Source organism: Talpa occidentalis, unplaced genomic scaffold (genome assembly GCF_014898055.3).
Source record: "Talpa occidentalis isolate TD23 unplaced genomic scaffold, MPIMG_talOcc4v2.1 talOcc4.13, whole genome shotgun sequence".
NCBI classification, from domain to species: Eukaryota; Metazoa; Chordata; class Mammalia; order Eulipotyphla; family Talpidae; genus Talpa; species Talpa occidentalis.
The window spans coordinates 60884639-60912016 of NW_023601322.1; the positions used below are offsets into that span (position 1 = coordinate 60884639).

Consider the following 27378-nt stretch of genomic DNA (forward strand, 5'->3'; position numbering starts at 1 on the left):
TTAAAGTCTTTTTTGTGACACACTGCATTAGGAAGGACCTACAAAAAAGAGTAATAAGACAAAATCATGTGTCATGTTCCTGATCTTATGGGAAAAGCATTCATCTTCAACAGTAAACGTGATGTTAGCTGTGGGTGTTTTATAGATACCTTGTATCAAGTTGAGGAATTTCAATTCTATTCCGAACTTGCTGAGAACTATATGCATATACTAAATATTAAATTTTGCTAAATGATTTTCAGTATATATTGGGATTATATTTTTCTTCTTTAGTATAGTCATGGTAAATTGCATTTACTGATTTCCATATATTGAATAAGCTTTGCGTTCCAAGTATAAATCTTGCTAAGCTGATTTGCTATAATTTAGCCAATAGGGAATGTAAATAAAAATCAAAATTAGATAGCCCTCTATACCTACTAATACAGTCAAAAGCAAAAAGGCATAATAACAAAAGTTATGATGTAAAGAAACTGAAAATTCTGCTAGTAGTAACGCAAATGGTGCAGTTGTTGGGGGAGAGTCTGGCAGTTCCTCAAAAGATTAAACATAGAATTTATGACATAAACTTATGATGCAGAAATATGCTTATGAGAAATGAAAACATCCATCTGTCCAAACACTTGTACAGGAATGATCACAGCAGCATTATCTATAAGTCCAATAGCAGGCACAACCCAAATTCCCATCAATTGAAGAATGAATAAATAAAATTCAGTATAATCTTACATTAGAATACTATTTGGTAATAAAAAGGAATGACGTACTAATACAGCTCTAGTAAGGAAGAACCTTGAAAACATTACCCTAAGTGAAAGATACTAGAAAAATGTCACAGACTGTATGATTGCATTTATTTATTGTTATTATTTTTTGGAGTTGGCTAACACCTTTATTGCTTGGGGGATGGGGGTGGGCCCAGGAACTCTCCATGGGGCAAGTCCTCCTCTTCACCATCAGGATTCTGGCTGCACAGGCCTGCAGATGGCAGTCATGCACAGGCTGGGGCAGTCTTCGTTCTTGTGGATCATGTGCCAGATGCTGATGGCCTGGGCTGGCTTGTGGGTGGTGGGCCACACAAAGGAGGTGGCAGTCTTCTGCTGGCCAGATTCTGCTGGCCAGATCGCCACATCATGACCACATCCACACCTTTGCCATTCACTTCAGTTCCACATCCACAGTCTCGAGGTCAATCAGCCCATGGTAGCGGAAGGAGTTGAGGATCTTGAGATGATTGGCTCAAGTGCTGCTTGTCTGCTTATTCCTCCTGATGAGGAAACTGGAGCAGTTCCAAACGACCATGCATTGCTGATGTGTGGAAATGGCTGCAGTTTCTCTCGAAGCAACCAGAGGCAGAAAGAAGGCAGGATTACATTTACATGAAATGTCCATATTAGGCAAATCTATAGAGCCTGAAAGCAGATTAATGGGAGCCTAAGGCTGGAGGAGAGGTGGATTAAGAAGAGAGAAGTGCTTGCTAACAAGTATGGGTTCTTTTTGGGGGTGATTAAAGGCTTTAAAATTGATTATGACAATTCACTGAGTATTCCAAAATCTATGTGGTATCTAAATTTTATCTCAATAAAACTCTTCAGCATTGATTCAATGGTGAAGTTATCTTATCCCAGAGTCTCCTCTCTTGAAAACTTCTTAAGTAGGAGTTCGGCCTTTAATAGATAGGGAATTATTCAAATGACCTATTTCTTATTGAATGACCTTTAGTTTGTGTCCAGGAATTTGTCCATTTCACCTAAACTGTCACACTTATGGATAAAGAGTTGGCTGTATTACTATTTATTATTCTTCATTATCTGTAAGATCGATAATGATGCCCCTATTTGATCCTGATATTGGTAATTTGTGTGTTCAATTTCTTTCTCTCTCTCCCTCTTTTTCTCTCTCTCCCACTTCCCCCTCCCTCCTCCTCACTATGCCCTTCAGGTTTGCCTAGATGTTCATCTATTTTATTACTATTTAAAGGGTTAGATTCTGGTTTCATTGGCTTCTCTCTTCTCAATTTAATTGATTCACACTCTGATCTTTATTCTGTTATTTCTGTTTAACTTTCTCTTTTTCTAGTTTCTTAAGGTGGAGGCTGAGGTCACTGATTTAGCTCTGTTTTTTTATACAAGTATTTAATGCTATGAATTGCTGCTAAGCATTGCAATAGCTTCCTCACAAGTTTTCAAATGTTTATTGTTATTAATTTTAACTATGTTTAACTATGGCATGGGATATTATGAATTACTTAAGATTCCATACATTTAATTTCCAAGTATGTGGGGACTTTGACATATTTGATTATTTGATTTCTAGTTTGATTCCATCACAGTTTAAAAAAAAATCCTTTGTATTATTTTAATTCTCTTGTTGAAGCTTATTTAATTACCCAGTAAAGTTCATCTTGAGCAATGTTTCACCACAAATGAAAAAAAACTTGTATTCTGCTGCTTGGGGTACTTTAAAATATTAAATTTAAATTAATTTGGTTAACATTAGAATTCAGGTTTACTGTACCCTTCTATATTTTTTATCTGCTTGTTCTATCAATAACCAAGAGATGATTTTGATAAAGCTACAAATATAATTGTAGATTTATATATTTCTCCTTTCTCATCTGCCAGTTTTTGCTACATACATTTAATTTTGTGGCCCAGTTGTTAAGGGCATATACATACAAGATTGTTATAGTTTATTAATGAACTGATCCCTTCATAATTATACAATGTCCCTCTATCTCTTGTAATATTCATTGTTCTGAATACTATATCTTCTGATATTAAAATAATCATGTTACATTTCTTTTGATTAGTGCTTAATAATAATGTATATTTTGCACTCACGCTTATCTATGTCTTTATATTTAAAGTAAATCTCTGTCTACAGTATAGACTGAAAACCTCTACTTTCAGATTGTTTACATTGAAAGTAATTATCACTATGGTTGTGCTAAATCTATAATGTTGCTTTTGTTTCCACCTATTCCTTATTTACCTCTCTTTTTTGTCTGTTTTTGAATTAAACGACTATTTTCAGAGGTCTATGTTATCACCATTATTGACTTAATAGGTAAGCTGCCTTAAATTAACCAGTTTTTCTTCAATTTATAGTTTAGAAATTTGTATTTTTGAATTGATTCTGTATCTACTACCTCATTTGATACCACAGAAACTTCCGATTATTCAGCACAAATTATATGACTGGCAGAGAACTATTTACATGGTGAATTTAATGCTAAAGTTTTAATAATTTGGGGGGAAGTCACTGTTTCCATGTATTAATTTATGCTAATTTGTGTTTTTAAGTCCCCCTCATCCCATTGCATGCACCCAAGTGAGGCATGAGTCAGTGTCTCTTCTGGAATGTTGCCTCCACCCTCCCCCAAACACTAACTGCTAGAAAAACAAAAGTCACTGGACTCTTAACTGCCTTGCTTGTTTATATCCGCTCTCTTGACCTCAGCTTTGGCCCTCATTTCAGTGGGACTCTGGAATCTTCACCGCTGGCCCCAATTGCCCATTCAACTCAACGGACACTGCATTTATTCAACATTGTCTACTGGCCAGCCATGGTTACCGGCAGAGGGTATCTAAGAATAAATAACGCATGTCTCGTGCTTCGAAGCCTATGGCTTAATGAAGGTGTTATTATGCAGAGTGAGCCCTCGGCCGAAGTGATTAATTCTGCTATGGATTAGGTCAGGGATGTGGTCACAATGTTTTTCTCAAGGATGTAATGTATGAAGGATGAGTTGGTAAGGGTTGGATATTCCAAACAAAACTAAGAGGATGACAGAATACGAAAAAGCCTGGAGATAAACTTGATAAGTATAAGGTCAGAGGGAAGCTATATGCTAAAAGAATGATGGGGTGCAAATGCAAATGATGACGTTTATTAGACACACATTGCGTGTCTTTTTAGTGCTTATAATAAAATTGTATTAAGGTTGATCCTCTTGGTATCATCACATTGAAGATGGAGAACTGAAGTTAGAGAGTATTAACAATTTGCCAAGTGGTATTCTTAGGCACTGGGAGGATGTGTATTATACAGCGAAGGGGTGCAGACACCAATCCTTCATAGCAGACTGGCTATAAACAACCAGTGTGAACATTCTGGTACATGCCCAGATAAACATTAACCTTGATGAAGTCAGAGATGGAATGCAGGCCATCTGTCTACAGACCTTGCACTCTAAGAATCATTCTATACCATGACCTAGATGCTACTGGAACTACTGGTTAAGAATAAAACATGAAGGGAGCCATGGAAATTATTAGAGAAGAGAAATGACAGAGGATGTAAACATAATTATGTTTTAGAAAGATAAAAATGACAGCAACATTGAGATGAGGGAGGCCTATACCAAGAAGACTAAGTTGTTATTGCAACAATCAAGACAAAGTCACAATCTAAGATACTTATTGTGGAAATGAGAAGTTGATAAATGTGAAGACTATATTAGTGGATATGACTTTGTGAGCAAATATGTTCTGTAATAAGAAAAGAGTTAAGGGAAATTTGCATCTTCCTTTATTGGAAGGATGGGTAATTGGATGGACGGCAACATGCTTATATGAAATTATAATAGGAAAAGAAGAACAGAGGAAAATCCAGCTCTGAGCATTAATACCTACTGATTTCCAATTTCTGATTCCCCTTCAATGCTCTCTGTTCTCTTATCCCTTTGTCTTTCTCTCCCCATTATTTCTTCTTAGCATACCCGTTAATTAAAATCGATTTCAAGATTCAATTAGTTCACTTTAATTTTAACTTCTAATATCAAAATTTGAGAACTGGAGGGTTCATTCCTAGAAATAGGCTGTGCTCTTTCAAGCCTTTGTGTCTTCGCAGATGTCCTTCCTTCCATGTAAGGTGTCTTCTCCACATCTGCTTACACAGACACCTACGTGTCCACTTTTCAAAGGACATGAACAAATAATTACCTCCATGACCACCTTCCCAGGTAATGTTAACAATTCCCTGACAGTCTCCCAAAGGAATCTTTCATAACTCCAATAGCATTTCTAATATTTAAATTTTAATTATTGATTACATATTCGCTTCCTCAACAAAAGCAAGGTCAAGGTGTTCCTGTCCCCAGCACTAGGCAACTGGTACAAGTTCAATAAAATGAATAAGCAATTAATTAATAAATTGATCTGTGGCATGAGGATTAGCCAAGTTATAAAATTCTGTGTAGAAAAGTGATTAGTATGACAGGGTATGACCACTCCTCAGTTCACTCACATGCCCCAGCATATAGACACTCCTCCCATATGGGATGGGACCCTTACCTGACGCCACATACACCGTTAGGTTTGAAACATTAGTTGAAAAGAACCAAGAACAAGACAGGGGCTAATTATTTCCTTATAAGGCACAGAGGGTGGAAACACGCTCCAGATGTGATAGTAAACTGTCAAAATATTAACAAGGATGTAACACAACAAATAATATTTTGGAAAAAAAAAAAAAGAGTATCTAGCACTGTTCAGTAATTTCCTCTTGCCACGTATGCTTTTAATTTCTCACATACTACCCTTTATTGACCCCCTAAGTCTTGTTTTTCTCTCTAACCTGAAGTTTAAAACAGGAAAATACTCAGCGGGCTTCTTGAGGTAGGGTGGCCAGATCCAGAAAATAAAAGTGTGGGATCCCATGTTAAATATAAATTTAAGCAACAAAACCTTTTAGCATAAACCTGTCCTGTAAAACAGCTGTGATATACTTATCCTAAAAAAATTACTATTTATCTAAAATTCAAATTTAATGGGTATCCTGTATTTTATTTAACAGTCCTAAGTCCAGTTCACGTTCTGTCAAGGATTAAGAAGATACTTGTAATCTGCATGCTTGATACACCAAACTGAGACAAAACAGAGGTGAATAATGTGGATCAGACCTTCACTCAGAGATCAATGGGAAATCCAGAGACTAATGAGAAAAAACAGAGCAGACACAGGTAAATTTGTGTTCTTCAAGGATTTTTTGCCAGCAGCAGCACTGAGCTCATGCCAGTTCGTAATGTAATTAATTAATACAATTAAGAAGAGGAACTTTATAATTACATGTCCTTAAGTTCGATTCCTTGTTCTGGCACACACAGAATTTGTGACCTTGGGCAAATTACATAATTTCTGAAAGCTTGACTTTCCTTATATAAAGTGAAGATAATAGTGGTAGCCTCCCAATAGCTTTTTTGATATGAACCTTGTTTAATACCTGGTCAGAGGGCCTCCCCGGTGGCGCAGTAGTTGAGCGCAGGGTTGCGAAGCTGCCTGCAGCCTCTGCAGCACCGGTTCAATCCCCGGCTGCTCCCCGGCCACCGGAGGAGGGTCCCACATGGCGTGCAGACCTCTCCTGCCGCCCGCTGCTCCCCTCAGCAGTGTACTTCAGTCTGCCTGCTCTGCTCCCCGCTCTGGCTCTGGTGAATTCTCTCACCCTCCCACGCTTCTGACTGTACCCAGTGCTTGTATAAATAAATAAAAATAAATCTTAAAAAAAAAAAAAAAAACCTGGTCAGAGTGAGCAGCATTAGCATATCATCATCATCGTCTTCGTCGTCATCATCATCATCATTATCTCTAATGCTGCTTGCATGGCTGTCATTCCTCCTCTGGGACAACCAAAGATAAACTGAGTTGAATAGGATAGCGCAGGATAGGTTAGCAAAGACTACGATCACAAGTCTATCACTTATTTTCACATAGTATGTAAACAGTACTGTGCTTTGGGCATGTAATTTTTCATCCAGACCTCACAACAACTCCAGGAGGCATCCTCATTCCTATTTTGTAGATACTGAATCATGGCATATAGAAATGGGAAATATTTCTAACATCACAAATGGCATATATAAAACTCAATCTCAGTTCTGTCTGATTTGAGAACCCATGCTTCTAACACAGCAAAATCTCTCTGAGATTGCCAACCCAAATTTCAATTCTTTCCTACCCTGAGAAAGAATGCTGATGTAGTTATGCAAGGAAATGTCCATAGGAATGAAAGCATCCCCTATTCCTTTCATTCTCATACCTTCTTACCAAGCGAGAATAGCATTATTATTTTTTTTAAAGATTTTTATTTATTTATTTATACAAGAACCAGGGTACAGGCCAGATGTGCTGCAGAGGCTGCAGAGGCTGCGGACAGCTTCACAGTGCTGCTCTCAATCACCTGCGCCACCAGGGGAGGCCCTAGGCATTATTGATGAAGGTCCTCATCGTCCTCTTCCCATCTTCGGTAAAAATGTCTTTCGTCATCTCAGATTCTCCTCTACCTAAAGTAAAATTCATTTGCTTATGCTAATGGAGGATAAGTGGCAGCTTCTTTTTTTTTAACTATTGTACTATCCCTAAGTTCTCCCTTGATTTTATTTTTTTAAATATTTACTTATTTATGCATACAAGAGCTGGGGTAGAGGCCAGAAGTGTGGGGGAATGAGAGGATTCACCAAAGACAGAGTGGGGACAGAACAGACAGAGTGGGAACAGGCAGACTGACCGAAGCACACTGCTGAGGGGAGCAGTGGGTGGCAGCTTCTTAATTAATATCAATACAGCACACATTAAATATCTTTATAGTTATCAGGCATTTTATCTTTATTTGTTGGGTGTTTTCTATATATAAGTGTTGGTCAATGTATAAGTTTAGTGTACCCTGAGTACATATTCCAATTAAATGAGCACATAAAATTCTGAGGATAACCCATATCATCTATAATAGATCTGAACCAAATTTTATCCCCTTGAGTGTATCCAAAAGGATAGGTATTTTACTTTGGCGATACATAGTGACATCTCAAAACCAATATGCCTTTTCACTGAGTGCAAATAATTTAATTGTTTTTTTTTTCTTTTTAAATGTCTGCTCTATGCCTTGGGTACTATGTATTCATCTATGAAAAAGATAATCTCACCCTCGGAGTCTACATCCTATTGCAAGCAACACCTAAACAGGCACCTCACAGGCACAGAGCGCCTATCTCTGCCTAGAAGAATCAGAAGAAGCTTCCTGAGCAGCTAAAGTCAAAGTTGAGGCCAAGGCCAAAACTGTATAAGCTTCCTTGTGGTTTCAGAAGTAAAATGCTCAGTTGTTAAGGTAGCCATAGGCGAAAGCAGAAGACAGCAAGCAAAGTCCTTGGTCCTCAAACATTAGGGCAAGGGCTCTCCATGGCTGAAAGGGCAACTTCTGGGGCAAAATGAGTGGTCTTTTCATGAAGACTCCCCAGAGAAAATGGCATCTGAACACAAGCCCACAAAACAGGGATGAACGCTCCAAGGGGAGATGATAGGGAGGGTACCCCAGGAAAAAGAAAGAGCAAAGGCATGGGGGTGAGAAAGGGCATGCCCAGGTGGGAATGGGTAATTAGCTCAGAGGGTGGGGAAAGAGGCAGGAGAACAGGGAGGGGGCAGGCACACCTCGCCAGTCTGATTTATTGCGTGCTCCTGGGCACCCAACAGTAATTCTGCCTGATGCCCATCTAATTATCAACACGAGCCATGGAATTACTGCCAGAAGAGTTATTCCAGTGCCATTTATAAATACGCATTAGAAAAATGAAAAAGGTTTTTCTTCCCCATATGAAAAACTTTAGGTTTGAATACTAGGGCAGGGCTCGTTATTAGAGATCCAGGAGCAAGCTATCTTGTGCAACAACCTGAATTCCACAGCAGGTGATGTCATCTATACATGACCTATAAATGGAGCGAACAAGGCTTCAGGTGCATCTGGACAATTTATCTACACCAGTACCCAGTGCTACAACATGGCTGTCTCAGTACTTCGGCTGACTGCTGTCCTTGGACTGCTTGTCTTAATCCTGACCTGCCATGCCGGTAAGTACTTCTGCTTTTGGCTTGCCCTGCCTGCTGAGATTGGAGGAAGTTGGTGGCACTAAACCAAAAGATAAAGGGAAGGGGATGCTTTGGGCACTGCAGAAAGAACAGTGGACTGGGAGAAAACATCTCCTAAAAAAGAAAGTAGATTTTTTTTTTTTTAATTGTGCTTCAGTTACGCAATTCAGCCTCTATCTTCAGTGACTGCATGAAGCTTGGAATTACTTTTTTATATATATTACATGATATAGTGACACTATAATATTAAAAATTTCTTGAGATTCGGTGTGGTTTTTTTTTTCAAATCATTTTAACTAATCATGTTCTGTATATACCCTAGAATAAGATTCCTAGCCTGGTTCCATGACTAATCAGAAATGTGACTTCAGGCATTTTATTTAATCTCTCTGGGCCTCACACACAAAAATGAGTATCAATAGTTATATAGTTCTCATAAAGTTATCATGAAAATTAAACAAAAGAGACAAAAGAAATTGGAAAAGCATAATAAGAACCCAGTAAAGATTAACTTATTATTATCACACATTATCAGCTCATTTGATTCTCATAAAATTCCTTTTATAGGTTAATAAAGCTGTAGAAGGAAAGTTACTTGAACTTGGATACAGGTAGACTGAAGTCTTAGTCTCTAGACTCCTTCCATTATAAGTAAACATCTGCTTGCTCATGTCTGTCCCAAGCACACAGGGGGCCACGAGACAGCTTGCAGCACTCTCATTAATTACTCTGGGTTTAGAAGACAGTGAGCTCTTGTCTCTATTCAGAGTGGCAGGTGAGAAAATACAGACAGGTGCAAAAATTTAGTAAATATTTAGTATAATTTGAACTCTTCTAAATGTAAGTTGGCAGAACTCCTACCCTTCAGCCATTTGCTGTCCACCAGCACAACATGCAGGCAGCAATGCAAAAGAATTTCTGTAGAGACAGCCTCAGACTAAACCTAAAGTAATTACCACAGTACACTGGAAGGTGAGACATGCCCTAAAGTCAAATCCAGCTCTCCCTCTCATGAGTGCTGAAATTGGCTAATTCATTTACTGCACTGAACCTCAGTTTCTTCATCTGCAGTGTATCAGCTCACCAGACAGACCAATGAATATGCTTCTGAAATCACTTTGTACATTATAAAAATTTAAATCTATCTATAGCACTATATTTTTTTGAGAATTTGACAATTACATTGACTAGGAAACTCAACCAGGCAGTTAATGTAAATAAAGGCTATCCCATGTTATATTTGGAAAGAGAAAATATTCAACTGTTAGATTTGCTAATTTGTTTCTGGTATGTATAATACCAATACTGGCACATATAACACAATTATATTAGTAGTAGCAGTAATAATAAAACAGAGAACTAACTGCGGGCTTACCTGGCACTGTAATATGCATGTATAGGTATGTATATGATTATATGATATATATGATAAAGATATAGATATATGTATATACATATAGGATATATATGAAAGATATAAAAAATATTTTTTACATTCTGACAATAGCACAATGTGGAAATGAGAGACAGAGTAGTTAGGATGATGTTAAAATATAAATTCAATAAAATGAAATGATTATGCAAGTAGGTGGATAGTAACATAGAAAAAAAGGAGTGTTCGTGCAAGAAATTGCTGCTTCGCACCTGGTAAACGTCTTCAGAGAACAACTGCTTGAAGGCAGTGTGAGTTTACATAAATAATGTGGCCAGTGGAATTAAAGAATAACTAGGTTGAAACCTTGGCTCAGTCACTTTCTAGATTTGTGAGTTTAAGTAAGTCATTCAATTTCTGTTTTCTCTGCTACAATACTATAATACCATCACTGAGCTAAATGAGGATTAAGGCAAATGACAAAAGCGCTGGCCTGGAACCTGCACAATCAGCGCGCCACAAACACCGCCTCCGTGATGAAAACAAAGCAGTTGCCTGAGCTCTGCGGCTGCCTTGCATTGTATGTGAGGGTCTCAACCACATGTGCGCTTTTCTACCGTAACTCCTAACATGGTCTACATACATGAGAGTAGGCTCGAGAAATACTCGTTGAACAAAAGAATCCACAATTGAATGAGTGAATTCTTCATGAGCAGTATATAGATTTTGGTTCTAGATCCCAGACTGGTAACCCTACCCAATCTTTGTTGCAACACAGCAAACAACAAATGTTTGCAGAATTGAAAATCTTTCCTCTTTTTTTTTTAAACTAAGAGTTTCTATTTCAAGAGACAATATAGATGCAAGGTTTAAGACATAATTTGACAATAAATACACAAAACATGCGGTACATTTCAAGAAGTTGGGACATCTTGAGTCAAAATTTGCAGTGGGGTCCCTAGGTAAAATACAGGATATGCAGTATTTTGAATATTAGAGAAAACTTGAATTTGAATTTCAGAAAAACAGTGAGCAATGTTTTAGTATAAGTATGTCTTAAATACTAGTATTTGTTGTTTATCTGAAATTAAAATTTGACTGGGCACTCTGCATTTTTACTTACCAAATCTAGAAATACTTGTGACTCTAGAGTAAAACTAAAAGGTCCCACTTCCATCCCATCACCAGGGTCCACAGGGGAGGCCACATGCAGCTGAAACTGCCACTCTGCCTTTCCTTCCAATCTACTGAAACATTTAGACCACTTAAAAAAACCAAAATCCTTCCAGGGACCTTGCATATAAGCAACCTCATTTTCTGGATCCTTGACCTTCAATCTAAAGGACACTTGATTCTCAGCCAAGAGTAAGCGGCCTGCCGTTACAGTCCCATGCCCTCACTTGGTATTTGTGAGGTCTTCTGCAAGGCAATTAATCTTGTCAGTTTCTTAGACCATAAGCTAATATCTTCATACTCGTTAAGATTGGCAAAGAGTAAATTTATACAATACTTGTTAAATAATTATTTACAGAAGTATGCAACACTAAACAAATGATAAAATGTATCCTTGTCTTTATTATTCTGTTACTGTTGATCTTATAACACAATAGGTTGAATCATAGTTTTCTGTCAGACTTGTGCAACTCATCAGAGGACTTAAGAATACAAATTTTAATATCAGACTGACATGGGGCTGAATTATGTTTCTGCCACTTACTATATCTGTGATTTTGAACCAGCTTCTAAACTTCTCTCAAAAACTTCTGTTTCTTTACCTTTAAATTGAGATTTTAAAAAAGCTGCCTCCTTTGTACAGTTGCTAAGCAAACAATATACGACAATGCATGTAGATTACCTGTCACAGGTATGTGCTCAGTGATTGTGACCCATTATCCTCATCGTTATTATCATTACCATAATTACATGCAGAGACATTAAAACCAGGCAGTCAGTATTCCAATTCTGGAATTGGCATTGACTAGCTGCTTAGCTCTAGACAAGTTACTCAGTTTTCAGGAGATTCAGTTTTCTCCTCCAGAAAGGGAAAAAAAAAGTCTACCTAAGTATCAGAGACTGCCAACCTGTTCATTTATTGGAGAAATAAAGGAGGCAATGAATGTGAGGCTTTCACCAGGCAGGCATCAAGTGTGCAATAAATACAAGAGGCTACATAAGCCGTGAGAGGAGGTACAAAGAAGAAGACTTGCCTTGGTGCTGATAATCACCTCTGAGATTCTGCTCTGTTTTTCAGATGACAAACCAGCAGACAAGCCAGATGACGCTGGCAAAAAACCAGAGCCAGACTCAGGGCTCCCAGGCTTCCTCAACCTCCTGGGCACAGAGATCATTGAGAACGCGGTGGCATTCATCCTCCGCTCCATAACGAGGAGCACGTAAGCATGGGACACATCTTGCTTTTGTCTGGTTCCTTTTGTTAAGTGACTGCACTGCATTAAAATGAATGAGAAACACAATCATGGTGCATACCAAATCTATTATTTTTCATTAAAAAGTCTGCCCTCCCTTAAGATATATTTGTATCTGAATGAATGAATTTGCCTAAATTCTCTGGGTTGAGCAAATTCCATCAAGTGGTTCCTTTTTTTTTTTTTTTTTTCCCTCAGGGCCAAGTAGGGAGGAGGTAGTGCACCAGGTCTGGGGACAGAACATCCGGTTCTGGTCTTGACTCAGGTGCTACTTCACTGAGTGATCTTGGGCAAGGCCCTCCCTCTCTGAGTGTCTCAGTTGGCTCATGGGTATTGCTGAAGAAGTACAGAACCCACGCCAGGCAGACCCTGTAACTCTCTGGCAGTGGTGATGGTTATTGATGAGTTCATTAGTGCTGGGTATGAGACAGGATGAGTCCTGCCTTTATTTTCTAGTTTGGGTACATGAGAGACCTTGCAGAGACCACAGCTAATCCTTTTAGAGACAAGAGAGGAGTGTTTGAGAACCTCTTCATAGGAGCATTTGTGTTCATGAGTAATGGCGTTGGTGGCAGACAACATGGCACAGAGTCTTCCCAAAGTTCTCAACCTACTTCCAAATGGCTGTAACCAACTCCTAACACATCTTCTTCTGCCTGCATAGCTCTTATCTTACACTTCTGCTTCATTCTGTTCTTCATTCTCCCTGCATTAAATACCCTAATTTCAATGCTCTGGGATCAAATTTGCTCTTCTAAATTTCCATGTGCTTTCAGTCTCCAGCCCTCTGAGCTTTTGCTCGCTAATTCTCTTCTTCACAGGCCACTAGGCAGAGATGGAGCATGATCTAGTCCCCACCTGCTTGAGAATCCCCTGAAAAATTTATACAACATGCAGGGCCTCCCTGGTGGCGCAAGGGGTTAAGCACTATGAAGCAATCGGCAGTCTCTGCAGCTCAGCACAGCAGTTCGATCCCCGGCCAGCCAGGGAGCAACCCACATGGCGAGGCAGACCTCTCCTGTCTCGCCCGCTGCTGCTCCCCTCAGCAGTGTATTTCAGTCAATCTGCCTGTTCTGTTCCCCACTCTGTCTCTGGTGGATCCTCTCACCCCCCACATCTCTGGCCTGTGCCCCAGCTCTTATATGCATAAATAAATAAATCTTAAAAAAAATTTATACAACATGCAGGTTCCCATATCATCTTGTACTTTCCTGGGGCAAGGCTAAGGATATGCATATAATAAGCTCTGCAGGTGATTCTGATTTACAATAAAATTTGAAAGTCCTTGATTAGATGCTCTGGGCTATCTGGCTGAACCACAAAGGTCTACATAACCTTTAAATTTTCAGACTCTGTATAGATGTGAATCTTGGCATTTTCTACAGAAAATCTTATTTTACTAGATTTTTTTCTCCTACAAATAATCTTATTTTACTACATTTTCTAAGGGTCTGTGACTAGTAACAGATTAAGAACCACTGCTATAGAGATGTAAGCAGGGGTTATTTTAAAATTTCTGTTTTGCATTAAAAAATATTTTACCATGTGGACAGCCAGGAGCCTTCACATGTACAAAGTGTTGAAACCCACAAATTTTCTTTTTGTAAGGTTATTATTCCCATTGTGATTGCTTTTGCAACTGTTGCATTCTCATGATTGTTAATATAAATAGGGAGGAAACTGACACGCAAACAAGAGTAACACCCACTATGTACAAGGTTCAAATTAGACTAATTGAATTCATAATGTTATTAATTATGCAATCGCAATGTATGGTGTTGAAACAAAAATAGTTCTTTTCAGACCTTTCCTGGGGAGTTTCCCAGATATAAAATAGCTGTTTTTTTTTTCTTTGTTAATCTTGTAAATTGATTTAAAGTTCAAGAATTGCTGTCAGTTCTGGGTTCAGAAATGGCACTTCATCTTCTGTTTTCTCTTTCCCTCATTATATTGTGACTAAATTATATTCCTTCTATTCCTGGAACTTATAACTATCTCAGGCTCTCTGTTCTTGCTTTCGATTCTGCCTAAAATGCCTTTTCCTTTTCTCATGTCTTTGTCCTACGGGATATCCAAATGTTACCTTCTCAGAAAACTATTCTATGACATTTATGAACAATGTCCCTTTCATGCTGTAGTTAATTATTCTCTATCACTTTACCTTGTTAAAGTGCCATTATAACAAATCACTTTCTCAAATACAACCATGGAGTCCAGATCTATGTAGTTTATTGCATACACAGTACCTTGTACTCAGTACTTAAGCATTGTCTAAGTAATTATTGAATTAAGTCAGGAAAGGAAACTTACAGATCCGATCCAACACCCATCTAACCTAATTTGATTGAGGAATCCTTGTGCAGAGACTTAGCAATTCTTGTTCAAGGGAACAAATCTAACTGTTCTCCCTCGGCTCAAGGGAGACCACAAAGACCACAGATATAACAAGGAATCGAGGAAGGGCAGACACCATCACATGCAATGATGGAAACCAAAGTTACTTCAATGAAAGAAATAAATAATGCTGAGTGAAATTGTACAAAAGGAGAAAGATAAATACTGGATGGTGTCACTAATATGTGGAATATAAAATAACTAGTCTGACACAGATGGTTGAAAAACTAACCCTTGACAGCTGACCACAGAACTGACACCAAGGGGGAAGAGGGTGGGGAAGCGGAATGAACAGGGAGGGAGGGAGGCATAATGGTCTGTGGTGATGGAGTCTGCGTGAGTTGGTGGTGGATGCAGTGTGGTGGTAATACTTGATGGGGATAGCCCAATATTATCTCAGTTAAAAATTTATTAATTAATTAAAAATAAGTTAATGGCCAAAAAAAATAAAGTGTCCCTAAAGACTTAATATGTACAAAGTAGAGGCAAAGCTTGTGGAGGAAAAAATCTAGACTGTAAATCCCTTCTCCTCAAAGAATTTACAGTCCTTATGGTAAGATGTGAGCAAATTCAAGGGTCATGAAAAACCATGCAAAATAAATGTCAACCAAGCATCACAGAGAAAAGTGCTAGTCATTGGGACCAGAAGGTTTAAGGGAGTATTTATGGTAAAGGTAAGGTGCAATCCGGGCCTTAAAGGATTGACCGGGATTTGATCAAATTGAGATAATGACAGAAATGGTGGGACCTCATAAAGAAGGAAATCTTGCTTTATTTACCCTGGTTAGATTTGATGCCTAAGAGTTGTGTCAGGCACACAAGATAGGCTAGATAATGTACTTTTCTTTCAGGAGAGTGAATAGACCAGCTTGCTCGCTCCACTTGCCTTTTGGGCAACCTCAGAACTATGAACTGCATGCGACTCACCATTATTCTAAAAAAAATCTACATATTCTTAATTCCTCTGATCCTCTAAGAAGTCACCAATTCTTGTGAATCCCCCACTCCCACCTTGGGATTCTACTTCACTACATTCATGGAATGTTCCCATAGATCTGTCACTACTTCTGGTCATTCTATTCTTTTTTTTTTTTTTTTAACTTTTCCTCATGCTCCTGCCCCTTAAACATCATTATTGCTTCTCAAAGCTCCAAATGTAGCCTGCCTGATTTTTCAGAATTTCCACATTTGGAAAATTACATATAAGTTAATGAACTGCAAATTCAGAATTGCAAATCTAAACACTGCAATTTTTTCCTGAGATACTAACTGAAATACTAATTACTCATAAAAAATTTCACCTAGGGCCTCCCCGGTGGCGCAGCGGTTGAGCTCTGGGTTGCGAAACTGCCTGCAGCCTCTGCAGCACCGGTTCGATCCCCGGCTGCTCCCCGGCCACCAGAGGAGGGTACACATGGCGCGCAGACCTCTCCTGCCGCCTGCTGCTCCCCTCAGCAGTGTGCTTCGGTCCTTCTGCCTGCTCTGCTCCCCGCTCTGGCTCTGGTGAAATCTCTCACCCTCCCGCGCTTCTGACTGTACCCAGTGCTTGTATAAATAAATAAATAAATAAATAAATAAATAAATAAATAAATAAATAAATCTTTAAAAAAAAAAAATTTTACCTAGGTTTTCCACCAATACCTCAAATTCAGCTGATCTAAATCCAAGCCCACATCTCATTTACAAACCTTCTCTTTTTCCCAAGTTCCTTATCTTAGTCACATCTTCATTCATTCAGAATCCAAAAACCTCAACATCTTCTTCGAGCCTTCTTGACATTCACTGTCTTCATCTAATTGTTAAATATTCTCCTTATAAATATTTTTCTTATGCCATTCTTTTCTTCAACTCAGCTGACTAATTGGTCTACTTGAGCCCATCATCTCTTTCCTGAGCTCTTTCTATTAGATTTATAGTTTATTTCACTGATTCTGTCTCTTCTCACTCTAACCCATCCTCTGTACCTACAATCAAAGTTATTTAACAAAACCATGAATTTGGTTCTATTATTGCCAAGCTTCATATCCTTTCACAAATTTCCATGGCCTGGGCCTCCCCGGTGGCGCAGCGGTTGAGCGCTGGGTTGCAAAGCTGCCTGCGGCCTCTGCGGCACCGGTTCGATCCCCGGCTGCTCCCCGGCCACCAGAGGAGGGTCCCACATGGCGCGCAGACCTCTCCTGCCGCCCGCTGCTCCCCTCAGCAGTGTACTTTGGTCCTTCTGCCTGCTCTGCTCCCCGTTCTGGCTCTGGTGAATTCTCTCACCCTCCCACGCTTCTGACTGTACCCAGTGCATGTATAAACAAACAAACAAATAAATAAATAAAACATGCCTCTATAAAAAAATAATAAAAAAATAAAATAAAATAAAACACAAATTTCCATGGCCTATATAGCAAATGCACTTCGTGATGCTAAAAATTCTTCCCTAGTGTCAACATATCCTTCAATGACATCACTCACTCATGAAGCCAAACACCTAATGCTCCAATGACACATGATTTTTGTTTCAGAGTAGGTCATGCTCATATATCTCTCAGGATCTCTGCACATGCTTTCTGCCAGCAATGCCAGTCCCCAGAACCTCAACTCCACAGCTCCCCACTACCCAATTTCTGGACAGCAGAGTATCGTGGTCCTGGCATTAATTTCTGATTCTGCAATTTTTAATTTTAGACTTTGCTCTGAAATTCACCACTCGTATGACTTGGACAAATTGTTTAATCTCCTTGATCTTCAGAGGTTCATTCCATGTGCAAGGGAATACAAAAAAATCATTCATGTATCCATTCAAAAAATATTTATAATTCACACTATATATCAGCTACTGTTCTAGTTGCTGGAATACATCACTGAACAAGTATATCAAAATATCTGCCTTCAAAGAGTTTACATATGAATAAATACCTAACTAATATGTTTGCCTGCAGATTCAATGAGGTAATGGTTTGCGAACTGTGAACTGTTATAAAAACCTTAGATCTTAACTTCTTTCTGACAAAGCAGAATTTAGAAATGAAAAGTGTAGCTCAAACATCTGAGACACTTTAGTGATCATTCCAGCATTCCTTTTCAGTCTAATTCACACTTCATTTTTTCTTTTTCTTTTTTCAAGAGGATTTATGGAATTTGGTGATAAACAAGGAGAACATTCATCAAAGTGACCCCTCCAGGTGATTTTTAACTTACAATTTACAACCAGAATAGTAGTATATCAGACAAAGCACAAAGAGCTTGTCTGATTTTATTTAATGAATTTGCCATGCTTATCTATAAGAAGAAAGGGGTTTTGGTTTGTTTGTTTTGCTTTTGCTATAGTTTTAAACATGGTTTTAAGTAGATGTGTTTGTATCATCTTAAAGCCATTGACTTAAGATTCTCTTAAGGGAAGAGATGCAGTTACCAGGTGAAACAAGTATACAGTGGAAAGTAGAAGAGTTGATCCCTGTCACAACTCTGCCAGGAATGGGCTTTATGTGAGTCTGGCCTATAAAATGAGGGGGCGTGTACTGACAATAAGAACACGTGTAATCATGCAGTTAGTTACTCAGAAGAGCGAAATTTGCTAAATCTCACTATGGGAGAAAGGTCTTTCATCTCTCTAATCTCACATAGTTAGATTTATGTACAAATGATTATGGTTTAAGTGCTCAGACATACCTGTTATTTCTTTATTCAGGTCTCTCCCAAGATATTGAAATATAAAAGCAGAAATGTTAGTGCTGACAAGGTAATTATATAGCAATAGCTAGCATGAACTGAGTCTTACTCTGTAAAGTGATATATTAGTGGTATTTAATTTCAGTCTAGCAATCTTAAGAAAAATAAGTATTCTTAATTTTAAAAATAATAAAACCAGGGTTTAGAGAGATTCATTAATGTGGTCAAGTTATAATAATGGAGAAGGAATGGGTTGCACTCAACCAGCCTGATTCCAGAGCCTGTGCTCCATCACTAAGTGAGAGTACTACTGGAAAACAGAGAATAGTGGAGGAGGAGGCAGGAGAGAATAGTGACTAAGCTATGTGATCTTAGATATGCCTTGAGGTACCCACAGAAATAAAACACTATCCCTCTAGTTAACTGAGTTACCATACACGCATCTCCAGGAAGCATGGCCTTTCCCAACTTCTATTTCATATCCGATCTGGGAAAGCTCCTTTGTCCTACTGACTATTTCATAACTTGGGTGTGATTAACATAAGCTCAGAAAGTCATTATCATTTATCCCCAAACTTAGCCCATCCTTTTCTGTAAGCTTCTTTGTATGAAAATCAGGACCAAGCTTTGGAATCAAGACATGTCCAATCCAGACACACCTGATTCTCACCCCAAAGCCAGCCATTAAACTTCTAAAAACATTCACTTGTGTATATATTCTTGCATTTCTATCTTTTCAGGGAGCAGCCCACCTTTTGTTGCAGGTATCCTAACCTTTTGTCTTCATTCAGGCAGTGGTAGAAAGCGCTCCCCATTGGTACCCATGCCCCAAATCCAAATCGATTCAGTGGATGGGACAAAGGAATAGGCAATGCAACATGATGGAGTTAGGAAGAGCAAAAGGCAATGCAATATATACACAAGATATAAGTTCAGCTTCTGACCTGGCTGCTTAGTGTTTGTGTGACCATCAGGAGATCACTTGGCCTCCTTGAGCCTTATTTTACTCCTTATTGATATCAAAAGTATGAAGGATTAATTGTTCCAGATTTTAAAGACAGAATTTTTTTAACTGCACCTAAAAATGAATTCATGAACCAATGGGCCTTAATGGGCAGGGAGGAATGGTTCAATTTAGGATGTGGAAAAAAAAAATGGGCAGAGAGTAGAAAACTTCTAAGGCACAGATTAAAATTTGGATGGTTTGATCAGTATATATCTTTAAACACCAGTAACCATCCTTTTAATAAAGAGCTTTAAAAGTTGTGTTTGTATGACAATCACCTCTTTTAATGAAAAGTAAGACTGACTTTTTAGAATTAATTTTAAAATTAAATGATTCAACAGTATGCCTGTTTCCTCAGAATAGAAAATAGAAAGTGTGGTCCAAGTTCTGGGTATTTCCTAAATTTAGATAGACAGACAGACAGACCATAGATAGATGACAGATCGACCCCATCTGCCTGCTACAACTTATTCATCTTTCTTATGCATTTCTTTAATGCTTGTTTAATTCATGCCTGTGATGGGACAGATTCTGTCAGTGCTACCAAGATGAGTAGGACTCTCCATCCACTGAGAAATGTATAGTCTAAATTATCACCTAGCACAGTGTATCCCAGGACTGCAGAGAAAAAGATAAAGTTATGTATAAAAATGCCTTGGCCATGTCTAGGAGAAAAGAAATAAAAAGAAGCATCTAGAGGAAGGGGTGGGCATTAGGGCTTTACAAAGAAGGTGAACTGCACACAATCTCAGATGATGAGCAAAGCAGGCAAGATCTCAAAATAACAAGATCTCAAACAAAAAAAAACCTTTCTAATAATTAGAAAACTAATTGGTCTGTGCCCCCCCCCCTTCCCTGACCCTCTGCTCAATGAAACTGGCATGGTTTCCTTATGTTAAAAGACTTACAATCTTCACTTGTATGAAATCAAGTCCCTCTGCATCTTAAACCATATTACATCTTAAAGTATAAATTTCCTTTTTTCTTGAAAAGAAATATGATGAAAATCACTAGATTATTCAGGTTAACAGAGAAATAAAAGATGGGAAAGTATGAATTCTTAATTTCTAAATGTGTTTATTGAATAAATAAAAAACACACATGGTTAGCTTGCTGAGTCAGAACTACCTGGGGAAGGACCTAGGAATAAGAAGTATCTAGGGATAAAAAGGATCTAGCTGGTGGACAAAAGTGCAGTTGGGCATGCTATCAATTTCCACTCCATGAAGTTTTATGAGGGAAGTTTTGTTCAGAATTTAAGCAACAAAAATAAAATGTGCCTTCCCTAAGGATTGCTTACTCTTTTCTGATTATAAGAATTAATTGTTCTGTTTCTGTCATCGTCTTTCTATGTGGAAACCCAGTGAAACTGATGACTCAATGAAGCTATGTGCATTCTCACTTCATGCCTGTTACTGATTCTCCTTACATAGCTTACATATTTGGTCTTGTTCTCCTTGCTTATTTCCTCAAATATATATTGCAATTCACTTCATTATAAGCCATCTTATATTTTATGCAGCAGCGCAAAAATGTTAAAGGAAGGACTAAAAGATCTTAGTATTTTTCGAAGTCTTAAGCACTCTCTCCCTGAATTGTGTTTCTAAGGACACACCTACATGGCTCCAGAATAATCCAAAGGCAGCCAAATCCTGTTTTTCCGGTTCTTCTGCTTCTCAAGTCCTCCAGGACAGAGGCTTCAAAGCACCTCCTAGCAAGTTCTCAGGATTCTTAAGCCCTGAATTCAACTAAACACAGCTTCTTTTGAACACCCCGACTTCGCATTTTTGTTTTTAGAAATCACAATGTGTCCTTTCTGGGATCACATAGCCTAGCTACTGAAGTCCACACAAAGCAAAAAGTCCAAAGTTTCAGAATAAAAAAAACAGAAAGCTGTTTTGCACCTGACTTGAGAGAACAAACTATTAACCCTAAAAATGTATGAAGTTTTATACATCCTTTCTGGAAAGTCTCTCAAAAATATATGAGCCCATTTTCTTGGGCTAGCAAACCTAAAAACTGACCGTTTTTGAAATTAACAGGTAACTGCTATTCATGGACTAGCAGAGTGAAAGGGAAGGAAGAATCCTCAAATAGGCTAATGCAGCCCCAAGGCAGGTCTTCGGTGGCATGCTGCTGTTATTTCCCACGGGGTCTCAGGACTGAACCACTGTGAAACCTGACCCAGCTGAGTCACAAGATTCTCCCAAAAGTATTTAATGTGGACAGCAAGACAAGAATGAAATCATGCAGCCTGGTACCATCATGGCTGTGCTCTGGTCTAGAATAAAAGATGGATGTGCTTCTGCCATGGAGTGCATAAGAGCTGTCCTAGGTCCTGTCCTCCACAAGCACTTTTCAAAAGCAATGCCAGTGTATTCTCAATAAACCTTGTGTTTGTTCATCTGTCTCCCTGTTCTTTACTTAAGCAGAATAAGTCTGCATGAAATACAAAGAACTTTTAATACTACAGAAGGCTACAAAGAAAAGGAATACCTACTAAACACTGAACAGTTCCTAGTACTTTCCACAATACCAGGCAAATCACCCTCTGCATTTTCAGAACCTCTGCTTCCTTTCCTTCCTTCCTTCCTTCCTTTCCCCATCTTTTCTTCCTTCTTTTCTTTGGTTTAAAGACAGAATTGACACTAACATTGTGCTAGCTGAAGGTGTATGTGATGACTTAATATATATTTATATTGTGAAATGACATCACAATAAGGTTAGTTAACACATCCATTACCTCACATAGTTACCTTTTTTTTGTAGGGTTGTGAGAAATTTTAATATCTATTCTCTTAGCAAGTTCTAAGTACAAGATATAATTAACTACACTCACCGTGCTGTACATTACATCTCCAAAACTTAATGATTTTATAATTGGAAGTTCGAAACACTGAACCAACTTCACAATTTTTCTCACCACCTCCTTAAGTGTCTGGCAACCAATCTACTCTGTATTTCCATGTGGTTTTCTCCACATATAAGTGAAATTGTACAGTTTTGTCTTTGTCTGACTTATTTCACTGAGTAAAATGCCCTCAAGATTTCAAGGTTCATCCATATTGTTGCAAATGGCAGGGGTTCCCTATTTTCTAAGGTTTAGTAATTGTATTTACCCTTAACATTGAATTGTATATACAGACACACACACAAACTCTCTCTCTCTCTCTCTCTCTCTCACACACACACACACACACACACACACACACACGCACGCACATATCCATTCCAGTCTTGATGCAGAAGATATGCATACCCCATGAACTAAGCACCTTCAGCGTGGAATGGAGTAAGAGAGACACAGATGTGGTGGTGCAGTAACCCAGACAAGGGGCCATTAATGCTCCTTTGGGCTACCTGGGAAGACTCCTCAGATGAAATACTATTTTAGTCATGTCTTGATATATGAAAAAGCTGGGAGGCACACAGAGGGATGGAGGGGCAAATTAGTCACAGGAAAGCATTTGACCAAGGGTGAGAATATGTGAGCCTATGACAATGCCTGGAATTCAAGGGTGGCCCTTCAAAGCTGCCTAACTGATCTGGATGACCATTTTGGATGCTTTGTTAGCTCTCTGATATCTAGAGAGTCTGAACCTTTTCCTGTGATTTCTGGCTGCAATTAGTTCTCTTCAATAATTTGAAAAGCTACATTGAAAAACCATGAAGTTTGGGCCTCCCTGGTGACGCAAGGGGTTAAGCACAGCACTGTAAAGCTATCTGCAGCTGTTTTTTACCTCTTCAAAGGATGCTGCAATAAATATGCTTATACATATAAAACTTGTGCACTGGTGTTTTTATTCCTTTATAAGACTTCCAAAAATGGAATTGTTAAAGGACATTTTTAAAATTTGTAATAGATATTATCAGAAAACTTTCAAAATATAACAATCCTCTTATTGGCCTAAATAGACAATGCATTGGCAAAAATTAGCTTAGATCTGTAACTCAAAGCATAGGAGTGATACCTTACAATTTTACTGAGGCATAACTGATGTGTGATAAACTGCATCTATTTAAAGTGTACAATTTAAAGAGTTTTTACAGATGCATATTCCCACAAAAACATCACTACAATCAAGATAATGAGCATATCCACTACCTCCAAAAGTTTTCACTTGACATTCCTCCCTTTCACTATGCCCTCCAGTCACAGGCAACTGCTGATTTGCATTTGACGCTGCAGATTAACTTGGATTTTCTAGAATTATGAGATTAATTTTCACGTACTTGTTGGTTCCTTACCATTCAATCCTGTCTCAGGCACTGAGACAATACTTGGCAACATTACGTAGCATCAAGTACCTGAACTGCCTTGTGAAAATCAAAATGATTATCGATCCACTATAGCTCCAGATAAAGTGGAAAGGAAATCAGGGGGACATCTGGCTTTCTACAACGTCAATGCAATCTCCCCACCATTGTGGGTGGAGGATGTATCATTATAACTGAAGGTCAGACCAAGACTAGAAACCTAACTTGAGAGTAATGCAGTTTCCTTTCTTCTTTATATATAACACCTTTTAGAATATGTAGAACATGGATCATCTAATAGATGTATGTTAATTCATACCACTTATTTACTCATAAAACACTTAGCAGAGATTACTATGCACTATTTGAGGTGTTGGATTCTGGTCTCTGGGAGCTTGCAAACAAGTGGAAAAGATAAATAATAATCAAGTAATCATACATAATTATTTTTGAGTGATATATGTGGGCAGGAGGGAGCATGATTCTCTTAGTGCCTATAGCAAAGGTGACTCACCTGCACAGGGGACATGTCTGCCTAAGTTAGTGAGACTTAAGTGGAGATCTGGGGAAAAAATGAGATAAAATAGGAGAAATTCAGAAGAAAATGAAGAAGGGGTATTTATAGTTGAGTGACCTGCATTTGCAAGAGCCCTGTATTAGGTATCCTGTGGTCGAGCAATGAAAGGCGGCCAAGGTGACAGGAAAGCCAATGCGAATAGGAGAAAAGCAAGAGCTAGGCTTTATGAGAGCTCCTAGGCACGGCAGAATTTTACCCTTAACTAAGCAAACTATGTACAATCCTTCACCAAAGGATTGTAAGTATTACAGTGAGAATGATCAATGCTGCATTTTGAGAAGATGGTTTGGCTGCTGTGCAGGCCACACTGAGGGGAGCAGCGCAGGATGCCTGCCTGGAAGTACTTGCAGAGCTGAGAGAGACTTGGATAAGGAGGTTCAGTGAGGGGGGCCATGTGGAAGGATTCATGACAAGGGGACGTGGGTGGTGCACAGATGGATGTCCCCAGGAGCCTGATGGGACTGTGAGATGCGTGCCGGTGCCACTCATGGAGAGCAGGAATGCTGCACAGAGCAGCGGGAACTTTGCTGGGCTCTAGGGCAAGACAGTGCCCACCACCCCAACCCCCAGGGCACAGTTACTGGAAAGAGCACCAGATGATCTTTATTTACTTGTGTTTCCCAGTGAACATTTCAACAAAATAGAAGGTGCAGATATTTCTTATTAAATATCTTGAAGAAACACATAAGCAGAATGAAGGGCTTCTCTGGATTTGCTAACCACCTATGAGTGCCCCCTGCTGTCTTTAATCTGCTTCAACAGCCTGAGTTTTGCAACTGGCTCCTTTCTAAAAAAAAAAAAAAATGCAGCAAATAAATATTATTTATTTACCTGTGTGTTTGTATTATGTGATTCAAGCACAGAGATCAGAAATAAAATAATTTAGAGGCCTCTCTGGTGGTGCAGGGGTTAAAGACACAGTGTTATCAAGCTATTGCCAGCCATTGCAAACACTAGTTCGATCCCTGGCCAGCCAAGGGAGCTGACCCACATGGCGCAGCAGACCTTTCCTGTCTCGCCTACTGCTCCCCTCATCAGTGTGTTTCAGTGGATCTGCCTGTTATGCTCCCCAGTTTGTCTCTGGTGAATCCTCTTACTCCCCCTCCCCGTACCTCTAGGCTTATACCCCAGTTCTTGTATGCATAAAAAAATCTTTAAAAAAAGAAAGAAAATAATTTATACACTACCTCCTGAGCTCCAACACATAGTAAGAAGGGATTTATTGCTTTCACAAGCAGAATAACACTCGGCATTGTCTTGGGCCCCTAATCCCATCTTTGGAAATGGAATGTCCATAATCTCAATGATCTCAGGTCCAAACTGCTCTTTCCAGTGGAATTTTATCAGAAACTCTCAAAATTTCAATATTAAATAATTCTTAGCATCACATTTCCACTTCTGTATGAAGTTCATTGTAGCACTCTTTACAATAGCAAAAAACATTACTATAAATAATTTAAATATTTATATAGGTAAAATGATAGATTCTGATTCATGAGAATAAAATATGGTTCATTCATATAGGCAAGTTTTTAATGTCCAGGAAATGTCTAAATTGTTAAATATTTTCCACTACTTACTGTGATTGATGGAGGAAAAATTTGAAAATTACATATATTATTCTATATCACTGTAAATATAAATTACATATAATTTTGTGTAATATGTATTTTTACATTCTAATTATCTTCACAATATTTTTAAGTTTTTATTTTATTAGTCATAGAGTCATATGCAGTTGTAAGAAATCATACAGGAGATAAGGCATATTTTCCAGTTTCCCCTAATGGTTAGCATCTTGGAAAGCTATACTACAATATCAACACCAATATACTAACATTGATACAGACACGACAAAAATGCTTCCTCCATCTGACCACTCTCACACAGCACACTCACTTCCCTCATTCCCACCTTCCTCCTCAACACTTTGAAGTCACAAATCTCTCCATTTCTAAAATTTTGTCACCTTGAGAATGTTATATAAATGGACTTATACACTATTTAACCTTTGAGGACTGACTTTTTCACACAGTACCATTATCTGAAAACCCATGCAGCTTGTGTGTATCCATGATCCATGAGTTGTCCGTCCTATAGGACATGAGGACAGAGAGGATTGTTGAGTCATTGCTTCCTCGGAATACTGAGGATGAGTGCCCGGAGCGAGCAACCCCATCTAGAACAGAGCTGGGGAGAAGACCAGAGTCTCAGCAAGGAGGAGAGCCAAAAGGAACAAACAAAAAACCACTGGAAAGGGAAGGAAAGATTGAGAAGCAGGAAGTCAGGAATGGTGCCACTTCACTGCAAGGGCTATAAGCCTTTCCCCCAACAGCCACCCGGGTTCTCCTGCTGGCCTGGAGAAGACCATAATTCACAGTGACAGCAAAGCCTCTGGAGAGTTCAACAAGAGACACCCCAGTGACTGGGGACTGGGTTCCCCAGTGGAGTGAGCTACACCGCTATTCCTGGCATGGTCTCTGGGCTCTGGGGAGTGCCTACGGGTGCCCAAGAACTTGAACATACATCATTTCTATTAATCTCAGTACAATTATTGGCTCATATGGTCATTGTATGTTTAGATTTTTTAAAAACTGTCAAAATGTTGCTCCAGAGTAGTTGTACCATTTTACATTCATATCAGTATGAATGTTTCTACAGAATCCACTTGTTCTACATACTCATCAGCATTTGGTGTTGTCACTTTCATAGTAAGTTTTATCATGAATTTCTACCATGCTCAGCATCAATTTCTGTCTATGTTCCCCAAAATAGCTCATCCTCAGATACATTCTTAACTCACTCTCTTTGATACACCCCCAGGAAAAACC

At 38.7% G+C, this 27378-nt stretch overlaps 1 protein-coding gene and 1 long non-coding RNA gene across 3 annotated transcripts; one reads left to right on the forward strand and one right to left on the reverse strand.

Moving 5' to 3' along the window:
- Positions 1-845: 845 nt before the first annotated feature.
- On the reverse strand, positions 846-26662 carry LOC119243296 (uncharacterized). 2 transcript variants are annotated; one of them, XR_005124684.2, is made up of 3 exons: positions 26586-26662; positions 12456-12677; positions 846-1334 (listed from the first exon to the last, which is right to left on the reverse strand). It is a non-coding gene; the product is annotated as an uncharacterized LOC119243296 (long non-coding RNA). The 2 variants fall into 2 exon arrangements; XR_008551413.1 differs by lacking the exon at positions 846-1334 and adding an exon at positions 18708-18730 and having other exon boundaries at positions 12040-12677.
- On the forward strand, positions 8739-12702 carry CUNH5orf46 (chromosome unknown C5orf46 homolog). The gene is made up of 2 exons (XM_037508998.1): positions 8739-8840; positions 12482-12702. The coding sequence occupies exons 1-2, from the start codon at positions 8771-8773 to the stop codon at positions 12625-12627; spliced, it is 216 nt and encodes a 71-aa protein (XP_037364895.1). The 5' UTR covers positions 8739-8770; the 3' UTR covers positions 12628-12702.
- Positions 26663-27378: the final 716 nt, after the last annotated feature.